At 29.7% G+C, this 14,436-nt stretch overlaps 1 protein-coding gene across 1 annotated transcript; it reads right to left on the bottom strand.

Annotated features, from left to right (window-relative positions):
• Window positions 1–5,824: 5,824 nt before the first annotated feature.
• On the bottom strand, window positions 5,825–7,568 carry LOC7465415 (CBL-interacting serine/threonine-protein kinase 5). Its single transcript, XM_002324290.4, has one exon. The coding sequence runs from the start codon at window positions 7,309–7,311 to the stop codon at window positions 5,956–5,958; it is 1,356 nt and encodes a 451-aa protein (XP_002324326.2). The 5' UTR covers window positions 7,312–7,568; the 3' UTR covers window positions 5,825–5,955.
• Between the last annotated feature and the right edge of the window lie 6,868 nt (window positions 7,569–14,436).

Raw genomic sequence — 14,436 nt, forward strand, 5'->3', positions numbered from 1 at the left:
AAACATCAATTTATTCTTAATTCTTTATCTGGAATAGAGGGCATGAGTACAAATTCTAATGTTATCCCTATCTTTGTTCAAGAGGGGGTAAAATTAGAAGAATTCTAGTATCACAATATATTTGGACTTGGACTGCCATTCTCAGCTTCTATTATGGGCTTCATCAATTGTTTCTCATATTTAATATGTTTAGTAATGTAATGGAGAGTGATTTTGTAAAAGTATTTTTTAATTAAATATATTAAAAATATATTTTTTTAGATTATTTTTTATTTTTAATGTCAATACATTAAAACTATTAAAAAACACATAAAAAAATCAAATCAGTGAAAATCACTTTAAACATATACTGGAAATGGAACCTTATAGCTTTCTAGGTTCTGCTGAGCCACATGGATCTTTAACTTTTTTTTCTTTTTTAATGAAAGATTCTTAATTTATTTTAATTGTGGTGGTCCAGTAAATTTATGGTGTTAACTTACCTAGTTACCTCCCATCTAGCTCAAAATTTACCCGAGCCTTAAAAATGATGAAGGAGTATTATAGTAATTCATGGGGTAAAAAAAAGGGTTATTTAATTTAGAAATAATCAGCCCGCTCTTGAATTATGATCCAATGTTTTTCTTGCAATTCAAGAATCTTGGCTTGGGCTGGTGAGAGCTAAAAAATTGAAGCAATAGAACTGACTTGATGCGTGCCCATAGGCTTTCTTCTAAACTTATCCAGGCCCATTATGTCTTTTTGCAGTGGGCCTACTCTGTCTCTTCTTGAGAAATTGGGCCTATTTTATCTTAGTGGTACGCCCAAATTCAAGTAATCTTGCACAATTTGATTTTGTTTTATTTCTAGACATTGATGGTAATTCTTCACCTTTTTTTTTTTTTCCTTGTATTAGTGTATTAGAGGTTGTTTTTTGTTTAAAAATATATTAAAATTATTTTTTAAAATAAAATTATATTTTTAATATCAGCATATCAAAATAATAAAAAAAACTAAAAAATATTAATTTAAAGCTTTTTCAAAAACTAAAGTTTAAAATTTTTGGAAAGCACGGAAAATAATTATATATATTATCCTTTATTAATTCTCACCAAATAATTATAAATACAAATAGGATTAGTAATTCATCAAATACTATTGAGTTTTTAGATGTCGTTTAGTTATTGTTCTGAGATAAAAGGTACAGGCCAATAAAGATAAAGAGAATATATTTTCATGTACTTCATGTTTAAAAATGCATAAATTTACTTTAAAATTATCTCAAAAACATATTTATTTTAAGTTTTCATCTTTATCTCTTAAACTAAATATAATTTTGTTTTTATTTTTATTTTATCCTCACACAATAACTAAATAACTAAGTTCTATTTTATGAATCTTGCTTTTGAAACAAAAAAACCTGTTATATACAAATTGCATTTCAACAATCGAAATAAAGAAGGATTTAATTTATCCTGATATATATATATATAGATAGATCATGTTTGGTGCATGCATATGCATATTTAAAATATTACACATACATTACAATATCGATTACAATGATATTGTGTTTATTTATATATATATAAAAGATGGATTCATTACAAACTAATTTGAATTAATTTTGAATTAATAATTAATAATTTTTATGATCGTAGGGGCATTAATTATTACTTAACACAACACAACTTAAGAATATAGTTTTTTATCCTACGAGTGAATGTTTTTCTTTTCCTAATCTCTAAAAAGCATATATACCAGACGACACATCTAGTTAAATAAAAAATTGTCATTTTCCACTTTTAGCTTACGGAGTTTGCTTGAAAAGTAAAAAAGTTTCCACTTTAATGAAAAGACTTGAGAGATTTATCACTCATCAATCGCAAGATCTATAACAGGATTGAGGGTGCTTGATGCTTTGTTACCCGACATGCCATGACAAAGATTTTATTTTATTTTATTTTATATATATATATATATATATATATATATATATATATATATATAAATTCAGAAGGTTGTAAATTAATTATATATAATTTGTGTCTTATCAACATGATTTTATTTATACGAGATGACATGTCCGCGCGCTGCCGCGGGCTTATAAAATAAATGTACTTGATAGTGTTATAATTATGAACCAACGCTAGATAAGTAATAGAAATTAAAGGTATGATGAAGCAAATATTTCATGACGGAAAAAAAAGTTGTGTTGGTGATCAAAAACTTAAAGACTGAACAAAATGATTTGTAGCAATTTACAGTGTTTTGTGAGGAAAAATACAGTGCTTTCGCCACATGATTTAGCTTTTCAGTTAATAAAAAGCAAAAAAAATTACAAAACTAAATTCTCTACCAACTTAATATTAAAAAAAAACCAACAAAGATAATTTTGGAAGGAAAAAAACCCATGAGAAAAAAACATTGCAGCAATTAACAATGTTTTGTGAGGAAAACTATAGCTTTTTTTCCCAATAAAATAAAATAAAAAACCATTTAGAGAAATATTGTAGCAATCCACAGTGTTTTGTGAGAAAAACTACAACGCTTTCCTCATATGATTTAGCTTTATTGTAATTATAATTCTTAACCAACTCAATATTCAAAAAAAAATCGACAAAGATAATTTTGAAAAAAATAATAAAAAAATCACATAGGAAAACACTGCAACAATTCACAGTGTTTTAAAGAAAAAAATTACAAAGCTAAATTCTTAATCAGCTCAATATTAAAAAAAAAAACAACAGAGACAATTTCAGAAAAAAAAATAACAAAACAAACACAAAAAAAAAGAAAAAAAATCATGTTGGAAACACTGTAGCAATTCACAGTGTTTTGTGATGAAAGCTACAGTGCTTCCCCACATGATTTAGCCTTATTTGTAATGACTTGTAATTGTAATTCACAAACAACTCAATATTAAAAAAATAAAATTAAAAAAGATAATTTGAAAAAAATTATAACAAAAAAAAACTATGCGGAGAGACACTATAACAATCCACAATATTCTATGAGCAAAGCTACAATGCTTTCCCCACATGATTAAGCTTTATTACAAAGTTAAATTTTAACCAACTCAATATTAAAAAAAATTAAATCGACGAAGATAATTTTGGAAAAAAATATTACAAAAAAAAAACACACAAAAGAAACTGGAAAAAAACCATGTGAGGAAAAACTGTATCAATCCATAGTGTTTTGTGAGGAAAAACTTGTATTTACTTGTAATTGCAATTCTTAACCAGCTTAATATTAAAAAAATAAAATTGACAAAGATAATTTTAGAAAAAAACATAACAAAAACAGAAAAAAAACCATGTGGGAAAAAACACTGTAGCAATCAACAGTAATTTTCGAGGAAAGTTACAGTGCTTTCCTCACATATTGTAAATGTAATTTTTAACCAGCTCAATATTAAAAAATAAAATAAAAAAAAAATAATTTCGGAGAAAATTATAAAAAAAACCATGCGGAGAAACACTGTAGCAATCAACGATGTTTAAAAGAAAAAAATTACGAAACTAAATTCTCAATCAGCTCCATATTAAAAAAAATCGACAAATATAATTTTAAAAAATAAAGAAATAAAATAGAAAAATTATGTGGAAAAACATCGCAGAAATCCATAGTATTTTAAAGAAAAAAATTACAAAGAAAATTTTTTAACCAGATCACTATTTAAAAAGTAAAATAAAAAAAATAATTTTGGAAAAAACAAAAGAAAAAAAAATGAAAAAAAATAGGAAAGTTGAAAAAAAAAGTAATTTTGAAAAAAAAAAACAAAAATAAAAAAAAAAGGAAAAAGTTACCAAAACAAAAAGAAAAAAGAAAAAAAAAAGCACTGTGGATTACTGTTGTAATCCACAGTGTTTTGTATGTGGAAAAACAGTGATTTCCCCACACCATTTAGGATACGTTGTAATGGATAATCTACGTATCATTTTCACCAGGAGATTTATATTTACACTATCTTTAGTCTTGATGTCAACGCATCCTTCCAAATTCTCAAATAAAGTATTCGAAATAATATATGTGAAAAAGCTTATAAAATTCCCAAATATATATATATATATATGTTCAGCATCATGATCCCATCCATGCATAAAAAGTTTCCATAACTAAACAATCTACGATGGAATATCACGTAATTTTATCTCTAAAATAACCCATCCAATAAAAAAATATGGGTAGTCTGTTTTTTATTAAATCATTAAAAAAACATTTGTTAGCACGGAAAGTTGAAAAAATCCTAACCCTAAAAATCAAGAAGAAGAAGACGAAGTTCATAGTTAGACTATGGTTTTTCAAGAATCAATACTTTTAATTTTAAGCAAAGAAGAAGCCATGAACAACTTCGTTAGCTAGAACAAAAGGTAGATGGGAGTGGTACATTCCGAATGTTTAATAGGACTTTCATCCCCATGAATGGTCCAAACTTGTTTTTCATGAGTCAATATTTTTATGTTTTGAAACAATTCAAACCCATAGATAATATATTAGCCCAATCAAACATGAATCTAATAGGATATTAGACCTAATATGTTTGGGTTCAGTTATGAACTAAGTCCAAGTCACCATGAGTCTAGCGAGATATCAAACCCAATATACTTAGGTACAACCATGAGTTCAGCGCAGGTCACCATGAGTTTGACAAAATATCAGACTGAATGTATTTGGATTCATCCATGAGTTGTTCAAATCACCGTGGATTTGGTAAGATGCCAGACCCAGTTAAACTTAGAAATTCATGTTATGACCATATAGTTTTATCTATATGAACTGTTCATGTAGGAGGTAATCATATCCCTACATATATAAATGTATAAAAGGTTTCTCAATTGGCCTATTATATTTTTCATCTCATTAATGATTTATAAAAAATATTTATCCTTCATTAATGTCATCAGAAGTGAAGGACTTCCTGGTCTTTTTTTTTTTATAAAGACGTCAGGATTCAGAGGTTATAAATACCTTTTGAACTATCCAAGTAAAGAGTTCATAACTTTTTTTACTTTAAAAGGCTTGTGTATTTTAAAGCATTAATCACACTAAAAAATATAAGAACAAATATTTTTATTCTTGAAATTTAAAGCTTTTTTATTTATTTATTGTTTTTTATTTAAAATTACTGATTTTATGATAAAAAAAGATAGTAGGTACTAAAATTTTACCCTTAGTGTGGTACTTCCTAAACTAATAAAAAATAATAATAATATAAATATTTAATTAACCACGGTTCAAATATGAAACAACCTGATACTTGAATATAGTGCCTGATCATAGTACGTCATCACCAATCATATATTACATCGAGCAAAATCCAAAACTTCTCTTATAGTTTCTAGTTTTAGAAATTAAAAAAAAAGAAAAGAAAAGCATTTGGATAGTGGGAAACCAGCCAATGAAGGTGATGAGGTTTTTGTCTCTCCTACTAGAGAAATGCCTCCCCTTTTTCCTTGGATCTTGCCATGCCAAAACCCATGATAGTTGAACGCGTGTCTCAAATAAAGAACATTAACATAGATAGCTGGGAGGGAAACCAACACGACAATGAAAGCATAACCACTTTCAGTTCTTCCTACCATTTGTACACCTACCAGCCAGTGGAACTGTTTTCTAAACTAGTTTAAGTCTTTTTGGACCGGTCTTGCGTATATTGAGATTATATGTTAGAGAGAAGAACATTAACTTATGTTAAACTGAATAATTTCTCTTATTTTTAAGACAATCAAATTATATTGGTGGCATCCAAAATTCTTTTCCTCCATCGAGCATACAAGTTTCTTGCAAGTAAAACTGATATTAAGATGATCCAATATTGAAACTAAATAAGATGATCATAAGAGAGTGTAAAACTTTCTGGTTATTTTGTGCTTAACGAAGACACTCAACCTCTGCATTAATTTACTTACCAAAACTTATTTACAGATGACAGAAAATCGTAAAACTCCCCCAGTTAAGATCAAAGCCTTTCTACAACAATTGAATTTCACAATCTTCTACTTGACTATTGTTGTTATCATTAGTACAAACATTGTCTCCTTGCCATGTCCAAACAATGTCTTTTAGTGCAGGCCTGACATCTTCCTTGCAGAACGTGGCATACTCCAAGGTATCTCCGGAAGACTTGGAGAACTCCACCACCGCAACCTCCGGTGCCACCTCGAACACCTCTGTTGTCACTGCCAGCTTCCCCTTTCTTCCCTCACATGGACTTTGTAACCTCACTTTGAAATCTTTAACTTTTGCTACCTTAAAATTCAGCCCTTCTGCAACTCCTTCAATCTTTTCCATGATAGCACTTGCTGACACTTTCGAAGTGAACATCGACCCTGGTTTCTTCTTAGTCTCAAAAAGACTGGACAGATCAAACCCAGATGACATTGAAGAGATGAACTCGAATGCATTGAAGAATCTTGGTGATGATACTTTAGGCTTGACAACAGAACAAGAATCAAGATCTTGATCTTCTTCTGTTTTATCCATGATTGATTCTTGAATTGAAAAGGCCATTGGTCTTAAAAACCCTTTCAGAAACCAATGATTTCTCATTATGGCAGGAATTGTGATTCTCCTTTCAGGATCAGCAACAAGAAGTCTTGAAATCAACCTCTTAGCATCTGTTGAAAACCAAGGCTGAAACTCATATTCAGCCTTGAAGATTTTCTTGTACATCTTCATAACATTTTCATCTTGAAATGGCAAGAATCCTGCAAGAAGCACGTAGAGAATCACCCCACATGACCATGTATCTGCTTTTGATCCATCATAGCCTTTCTTTCTCAAAACTTCTGGGGCAACATAAGCAGGAGTCCCGCACAGAGTATGCAAAAGTCCATCTTGCAGCAATTGTTCAGGTAAGGCTGACAAGCCAAAATCAGAGATTTTCAAGTTTTCGTCTTCATCAAGCAATATATTCTCTGGCTTCAAGTCTCGATGATAAACACCTCTGCTGTGACAATAATCAATCGCGCTGATTAGTTGCTGGAAATATTTTCGAGCAACTTCTTCTTTGAGCCTTCCTTTGGCTACTTTGGCAAACAACTCTCCACCTCGAACATACTCCATGATGAAGAAGATCTTAGTCTTTGTAGCCATGACTTCCTTGAGCTCAACAATGTTGGGATGACGAACAAGATGCATCACTGAGATCTCTGTCTGGATTTGTTCCATCATGCCTTCTTTCTTGACTTGATCTGTGTTTATAACTTTGATAGCCACACTGTCTCCGGTTACCGAGTGTTTCCCATAGTAAACTTTAGCAAAAGTCCCCTTCCCCAGTAGCCTCCCCATCTCATACTTCCCAAAAAGAACATGCCTCTCCTCCATGACTGAATAAAGCTCAACAACTTGTCATCGAGATTTTCTTTCTTGGTTTAATTTGAGACTTTAGTGATTTGGCTATACAACATGATGTAAGGGAATCCAAGAAAGGATGGAAGAGATGCTAATTTTGATGGATCCCATTAAAGGGGTTGTCAAAAGAAGGAGATGGTCGTATAAAATCGAGAAGAAGAAGGGATATTTGTTGATTGTTTTGAGGCCAACAGAGGAGCACCAAGGAATTTATTTTTTTCCCCTCGGGGGCTGCAAGAATTGAAATATAAACAATTTTTTGTTAGATTAACGTGTGTCCGGGTTAGCTTGCGTGTACCTCAACTAATCCCATAGGATTTGAAGTTAACGATCATGTAAGTCTCCAGTGGCCACCATATAAGCAACTATAGGGCTCGAACCTGAAAAAAAAATATATATATATATTTTAATCTGAAGTTATTATCTGGATCACTATCTAGTTAACAAGTATCTATTTTTACTTACAGGAGAAGACACGTTTGTTGGGTTCGATGCTTCACAGTTGAATATTGGAGTCTTTGATTAGTGATTTATGGTTACTGAGAGATATTCTTTTAACAATGTTCAACTCTTGTCGGCGTGTATTTTTAGACGTTGAGTGTCTATTTCTGTGCTATTACATGTTTTTTTAAAAAATATTTTATAAATTGATTTTTAACTCAAAAAATATTAAATTAATTTTTTAAATATTTTTAGATAATTTTGATGTATTGATATAAATAAAATACTTAATTTTATGGGGAGACCTCTAAAATATTAAATTTTTATTTATTTATATAGAAAAACTTAGAATCACTTCAGTTAGAAACTTGGAATTTTGAAAGGAAAGATAAGATTCAAAGTTTGAATCATTTTTTTAATTAGAGCGATAATTAAAGGGACAAGTCTTACGCTCCTTGATATGATTAAATAATAATACGTACTTTACTTGTAATTAAAGAGAGGATTAGTATTTTTTTTCTATCCGTTTCATAATATGACCGGCGCCTGAAGATATTTCATGGATACAATTATTTAAAATTATTAAACTCATTTCTGTACGTGGTTAGAGAAACCGATCCAGGTTAACTTTAATTAATTAAAATATTATTGTTTTCTAAAAAATATTAAAATAAATTTTGACAAGATTTCAAGTTAATTCGTTGAATCTATCAATCAAATCGAGTAAACTTTGAGTTGAATTTTTTTTAAAAATCATGTTGAAGATCATGTTGACTTACCAGAACAGACGGAATTTAATAATTGTGATTCTATAACATGATTTCAGCTAATTTATTTGTCAATTACTGACCGGCTCCTGAAGATATTTCAAGGCTTCCAGGGTTACAGATATTCAAATCAGATGCCGACATAGAACAAAATTCATGAAAAATTTTGAGGACTTGAAGACAAAAGTAGATGGATAATTTAAAAATATAGGGATTTGTTTTGAGAAGAAAGATATTTTTTTTTTACCTTTTTTTTTTCCAAACTGTTTTATATGTGATGAAAGGCCTGTTTGAAATTATAATAACGATGACGGTTTAAAATACTTTTCACCTGAAAATACATTAAAATGATATTTTTTTATTTTTTTTAAATTATTTTTAACATTAGCACATCAAAACGATTAAAAAAAATTAAAAAAAACACGGTTTGCACCGCATATCCTAAACATGCTTAAAAATGAAAACACTAAACATGCTTAAACATGAAAACACATCAGCAAAATCCCAAGAACTTAAGCTATTTTTCTTTACCAATATGGTAGTTTCAAATCGATTTTTTAACATTATTTTTTTTTTCACAATTGTTTCTCAATTAAATTACTATTTTCACTATTAATTTCTTACAACCTTTCGTATTATTTAAGTCCTAAAATATTACTGTGGAAAAAAAAACGTTAAAAGAAAAAACTAGAGATTTTAGAATGAAAATAAATTGAAGGCCTACCAATCGATTTTATTTTAATAACTAAAAATGCAAGATAAATACATAATTTGCTCTTTTTTTATTTTAATTAATTCATGATAAACAAGAATATTTAAAATAAACTCAAATCCTAATAATTAATACGTGTTTGTCTCATGTTTATAAGATATATATCACATGTAGTTTTTTCCCACTACAGCGATGGGGGGCCTAATACCAAGAGAAATGAGCAATATCTTCTATGTTCATAAAAGCATACCCTTTTAAATTTTAATTATGTATATATTTTAGTTAAAAAATATATTTATTTTGCTTGATTTGTCTACATCTTCTTGCACTAATCTTCCCCACTAGTGAAATAATTGAGTTTTTGGATCCCATAAATAGGGTGGTGGCAAGCATAATTGCATGTCTTTGCACAAAATACAAAACCAAAACACTTCTTTTTTCAATAATTAAACTTTAAGGGCTTGCATTATTAGCAAAGAAATATGCAGAAGAGGTCCCATGCGTACTGCTTGCTTTTGCAAGTAAGCCAGGCATCGCAGCACCATCCACTATTTTCTATTCTTTGAGATTTATTAGATATCATCACGCACTATTTTGAAATACAATTACAATTAGGGTTCGTTGAGATGAACTCTACATCATGACAAAAGGCCTATTGGGTGTTGCATTTTTGTTGAAAAGTTGCTGATTCATGTATTGTTTTTGAGTTCCTAAGCATCCTGCTAGCTACTTGATGCAAGTGTTTTTGATCTTGAACATTTTGGTTCATGCCGAAGAACAGCAACATAATTACATGGGCTACACCCTACAAAGTGTATGTCCTTGTTTTGAATCTTTCTTCTAGACAAAGTGTATGTGATTGCTTTAACGAGAGATTTCAGTGATTAAGAATTACTATATTTTTATGAAGATTTTAATTAAATTCAAATAATAAAAAAATTGTATTAGATTCCAAAAAAAAATAAATTAAGTGTATGTCCTGCAATAACTCAAAGTTTATCGTGCTTCTCATTAAAAAACAAATTGTCCTTTTTTTTGTCGAGGATATAGAACATTGAAGAAATTTTATTACATTTGTATCATAGTAAAATAATAAAAAAATCTTTTCGATCCTGGTTAATAGATCACGAACAATCCATCTCTCTAAGACAAAAAAAAAAAAATTAGAGATTAAACCATCTAGTAGGTGATCCAGTGGTAAAAGTTTGAGATTAAAAAATTTACTTTCCCTGTGGTCTCAGGTTCGAGCCCTGTGGTTGCTGATATGATGACCACTGGAGGCTTACATAGTCGTTAACTTCAGGGCCTGTGGGATTAGTCGATGTGCACGTAAATTGACCCGAATATTCATGTTAATAAAATAAAAACCAGAGAATCGAATCAAAATTGAGACTTTATGTTGAAAGAGTTTTTTTATTTTACTATCTGATGGAAATCTGAATCTATCCAACAGCAATGAAATAACTTGTTCCAAATACTAGTAAGCTTAAAAATTAATTAATTAACCATGTTTGAATTACTTTGAATCTAAAAATTAATTTTAAATTAATACTTTTAGATCATGAAGGTTTATTAATTAATTGAGATATTATTTAAATATTAACTTTAAATAAAAATAGATAAAAATATTCTTTATTAATTTATCGAGGAAATAACGTACTTCGAAAGAGTTTCTATGTGACTTGACTCCACTATAGCCTTATTGTGTTTTGACAGCTTAGATTCAGCATGGAATGTGGTTCAAAGTGTCAGCTTTCGTGAGTGAGAGCAACGCCACATTCCATGAGAGGTTGGGCCCTCCCTCTCCAAGCAAGCTTGTGCATGCCACCAAACCAGGTGGTGATTTCCTCTTGGGTTTATGATCAGCCACCAAATCTAGCCACTGCCACACAGCGGTTCTGCCTGTTGGTTCTTTGATTCAGACTTTAATCTGACCGGACTGGTGGTTCCTAACTGAGCTTGCTACGAGCGGTCACGAAAGCTTGGAACTTCCAAGATTTGCCAAAACGAGAAAGGACATTATATTTTTTTTTTTTAGTTTAACGTGGGTGTTCGGGCTAGCTTGCGCGCATCTCGACTAATCCCACAGGTCCTGAAGTTAACGACCATGTAAGTCTCCAGTGATCATCATATGAGCAACCATAGAGTTTGAACCTGAGACCACAAAGAAGCAAAATCACATTATTTTTCTTCAATCATTACAAGAGATGTATCGTGTACTATAGGGATAATCCTGGTGAAAAATATATAATAATTTCACCCGAAACAGATAGATATCTATTCTAATCAACTCTGAACAGTTTGGAGAATTTTTGTAAAATTTCAAGGTAAAAATAATAATGTTATGAGTAACTCATCAGATCAAATCTAGAATAAAAAATTCATATTCAATTGGGTTCAGGTTAGGTTTGAATTATTATTTTAGGTTGGAATTCGGATGTACAAAACCTTATCCATAAATATTCATTGTCATCTCTAACGCTCTATCTCCTCAAATAGCAAAAAACCTTACCCATAAAACCCACACTTGTTGTCATCCTTAAATATCATCAATGGCTAACTATCCATATGCTCCTTAAAATGTTTTATAAGATCTACCGGTTGGACAGCTAAATGTTACCTTGGATTGTGTTCATAACTGTTCTATCAAATATTATTGTCATTACGTCCAGTGCTACTGGCAATTGGATGTGCTTTAGCTATTACTAGTTACATCCCCGCGCGATGCCGCGGGTCAATTATTTTTTGCATTTTAAAAAAAAATCAAGATCTAAAAGTGTTAGGTTTTTTTGCAAAGTTATACCCAAGAGTCTTAGGTTTGGTTGCAACGCCTGACCCAAGAGTAATATTTATAATATTAATAATAACATTAAACTTGGGTTAACCCTTAGCATAAAAGTGTATGGACTGCAATACCAGACCCAATAGCATTGGACGTGGGTTTGGCTGCAAGGTTGTGTCATAAAAGTGTGATAATTAAATAGATTAGTTAAAAAGAAAAAAACAAAGAAAAAAAACCAACATGAAGAAAAAAACTAATGAAGAAAAAGAAAAAAAAATATGAATTAACTGGGTTAACCCTTCAAACCAGGTTAACCCGTCATACCTTGAATTCGCATCGTGAAAGTTTGATAATTAAAAAGGAAAAAACAAATAATGGGTTAACCTAGAATTAATTGGGCTAACTCGTCAAACCAGGTTAGCCTGTCAAATCTGGAATCCGTGTCATGAAAGTTTAATAACTAAATAGAAAACAATTTAACATTAACAATTTAAATTAAACAAAAAAAATTAATTAAAAAGAAAAAAAACAAAAGGCATCAGTCTTTTCACTGTGGACTGCACTGTGCAGTTCATAGTCAAAGGCATAAAAACAACAAAAAAACAAAAAGAAAAACTAAAGGCATCAGCCGAGAACTACTTAGAAAAAAATTTAATATTAATAAACTAAATTAATTAAAAAGAAAAAATAAAAGAAAAAAAACCTCTAAGAAGAAAAAAAAAATTAAATAGAAAGAAATTTAATATTAACAAACTAAACTAAACGGAAAAAAATTAAAAAGAAAAAAAAAGCAAAAAAAAAAATTACAGGTTAACTCGTTAAATTAGGTTAACCCATTAAACCCGGGATTCGTGTTATGAATGTCTGGTAACTAAATAAAAAAAAGAGTAAAAATTAACAAACTGAACTAAACAAAAAAAATTAATTAAAAAGAAAAAAAAATCTGGGTTAACTCGTCAAACCATGTTAACTCGTTAAACCCAGGATCTGTGTCATGAAAGTCTGATAATTAAATAAAAAAAAATTAACATTAACAAACTAAATTAAACAAAAACAATTTATGAAAATAAAAAAACAAAAAAAATTGACGGTCAACCCATAATTAACTGGGTTCACCCGTGAAACCAGGTTAACCCGTGAAACTCGGGATATGTGTCATGAAAGTCTGATAACTAAATAGAAAAAAATTAACATTAACAAACTAAACTAAATAGAAAAAATTAATTAAAAAGCAAAAAAAAAAAATCTGGGTTAACTTGTCAAACCAGGTTAACCCATTAAATCTGGAAAACGTGTCATGAAAGTCTGATAACTAAATAAAAAAAATTAAACATTAATAAACTAAATTAAACAAAAAAATTTTGTTAAAAGAAAAAAAACAAAGAAAGAAGAAAAAAATAATCCCGAAAGGCATAAAAAAACAGTTAAAAAAAATTAAGACAACTTAAAAAAAAAAAAACATAAAGCATCAGTGTGGGATCAGTGTTTTACTGTGGACTGCACTGTGCAGTCCACAGTAAAACACTGATCCCTTTTAGTATATGTTACAATTAATTGGGTTCACCCGTGAAACCAGGTTAACCCGTAAAACTCGGGATATGTGTTATGAAAGTCTGATAACTAAATAGAAAAAAATTAACATTAACAAACTAAACTAAATGGAAAAAATTAATTAAAAAAAAAAAAAAATTTGGGTTAACTTGTCAAACCAGGTTAACCCATTAAATCCGGAAAACGTGTCATGAAAGTCTGATAACTAAATAAAAAAATTAAACATTAATAAACTAAATTAAACAAAAAAATTTTGTTAAAAGAAAAAAAACAAAGAAAGAAGAAAAAAATAATCCCGAAAAGCATAAAAAAAACAGCTAAAAACAATTAAGACAACTTTAAAAAAAAAAAAAAACCTAAAGCATCAATGTGGGATCAGTGTTTTATTGTGGATTGCACTGTGCAGTCCACAGTAAAACACCGATCCCTTTTAGTATATGTTACAATATTATTATTAAACCCGACTTGGCTTACCGGCTCAATCCAAGACCTAGCCTGGGTTAGAAGAGTTAACTTTGTATAATCCGGTAAAAAAATATAAGTTTACTCATGATCTATTTAATTTAGATAAAATCCGGTTAAAATTTATTGCCTTTGATTAAATTTTTTTAAAACAATTTTGTTTTTAGTTTTTTAAAAAAATTAATTAATCTGTTTAATCAATAACCCAAGCATTTGTGAGAGGTGAACCTGAAAGTAAGATTGAATAATTATGGTCTTAGCTAGCAAGCGAGACACATGAAGATATTTGGGAAATGCTTCTGCTGCAATTGTTGAGGGATATTTTTAATTTATCGGCTATCCTCTTGTAACAATAAAAATAATAATAATTAGCATATCCTCGA

Source organism: Populus trichocarpa, chromosome 18 (genome assembly GCF_000002775.5).
Source record: "Populus trichocarpa isolate Nisqually-1 chromosome 18, P.trichocarpa_v4.1, whole genome shotgun sequence".
NCBI classification, from domain to species: Eukaryota; Viridiplantae; Streptophyta; class Magnoliopsida; order Malpighiales; family Salicaceae; genus Populus; species Populus trichocarpa.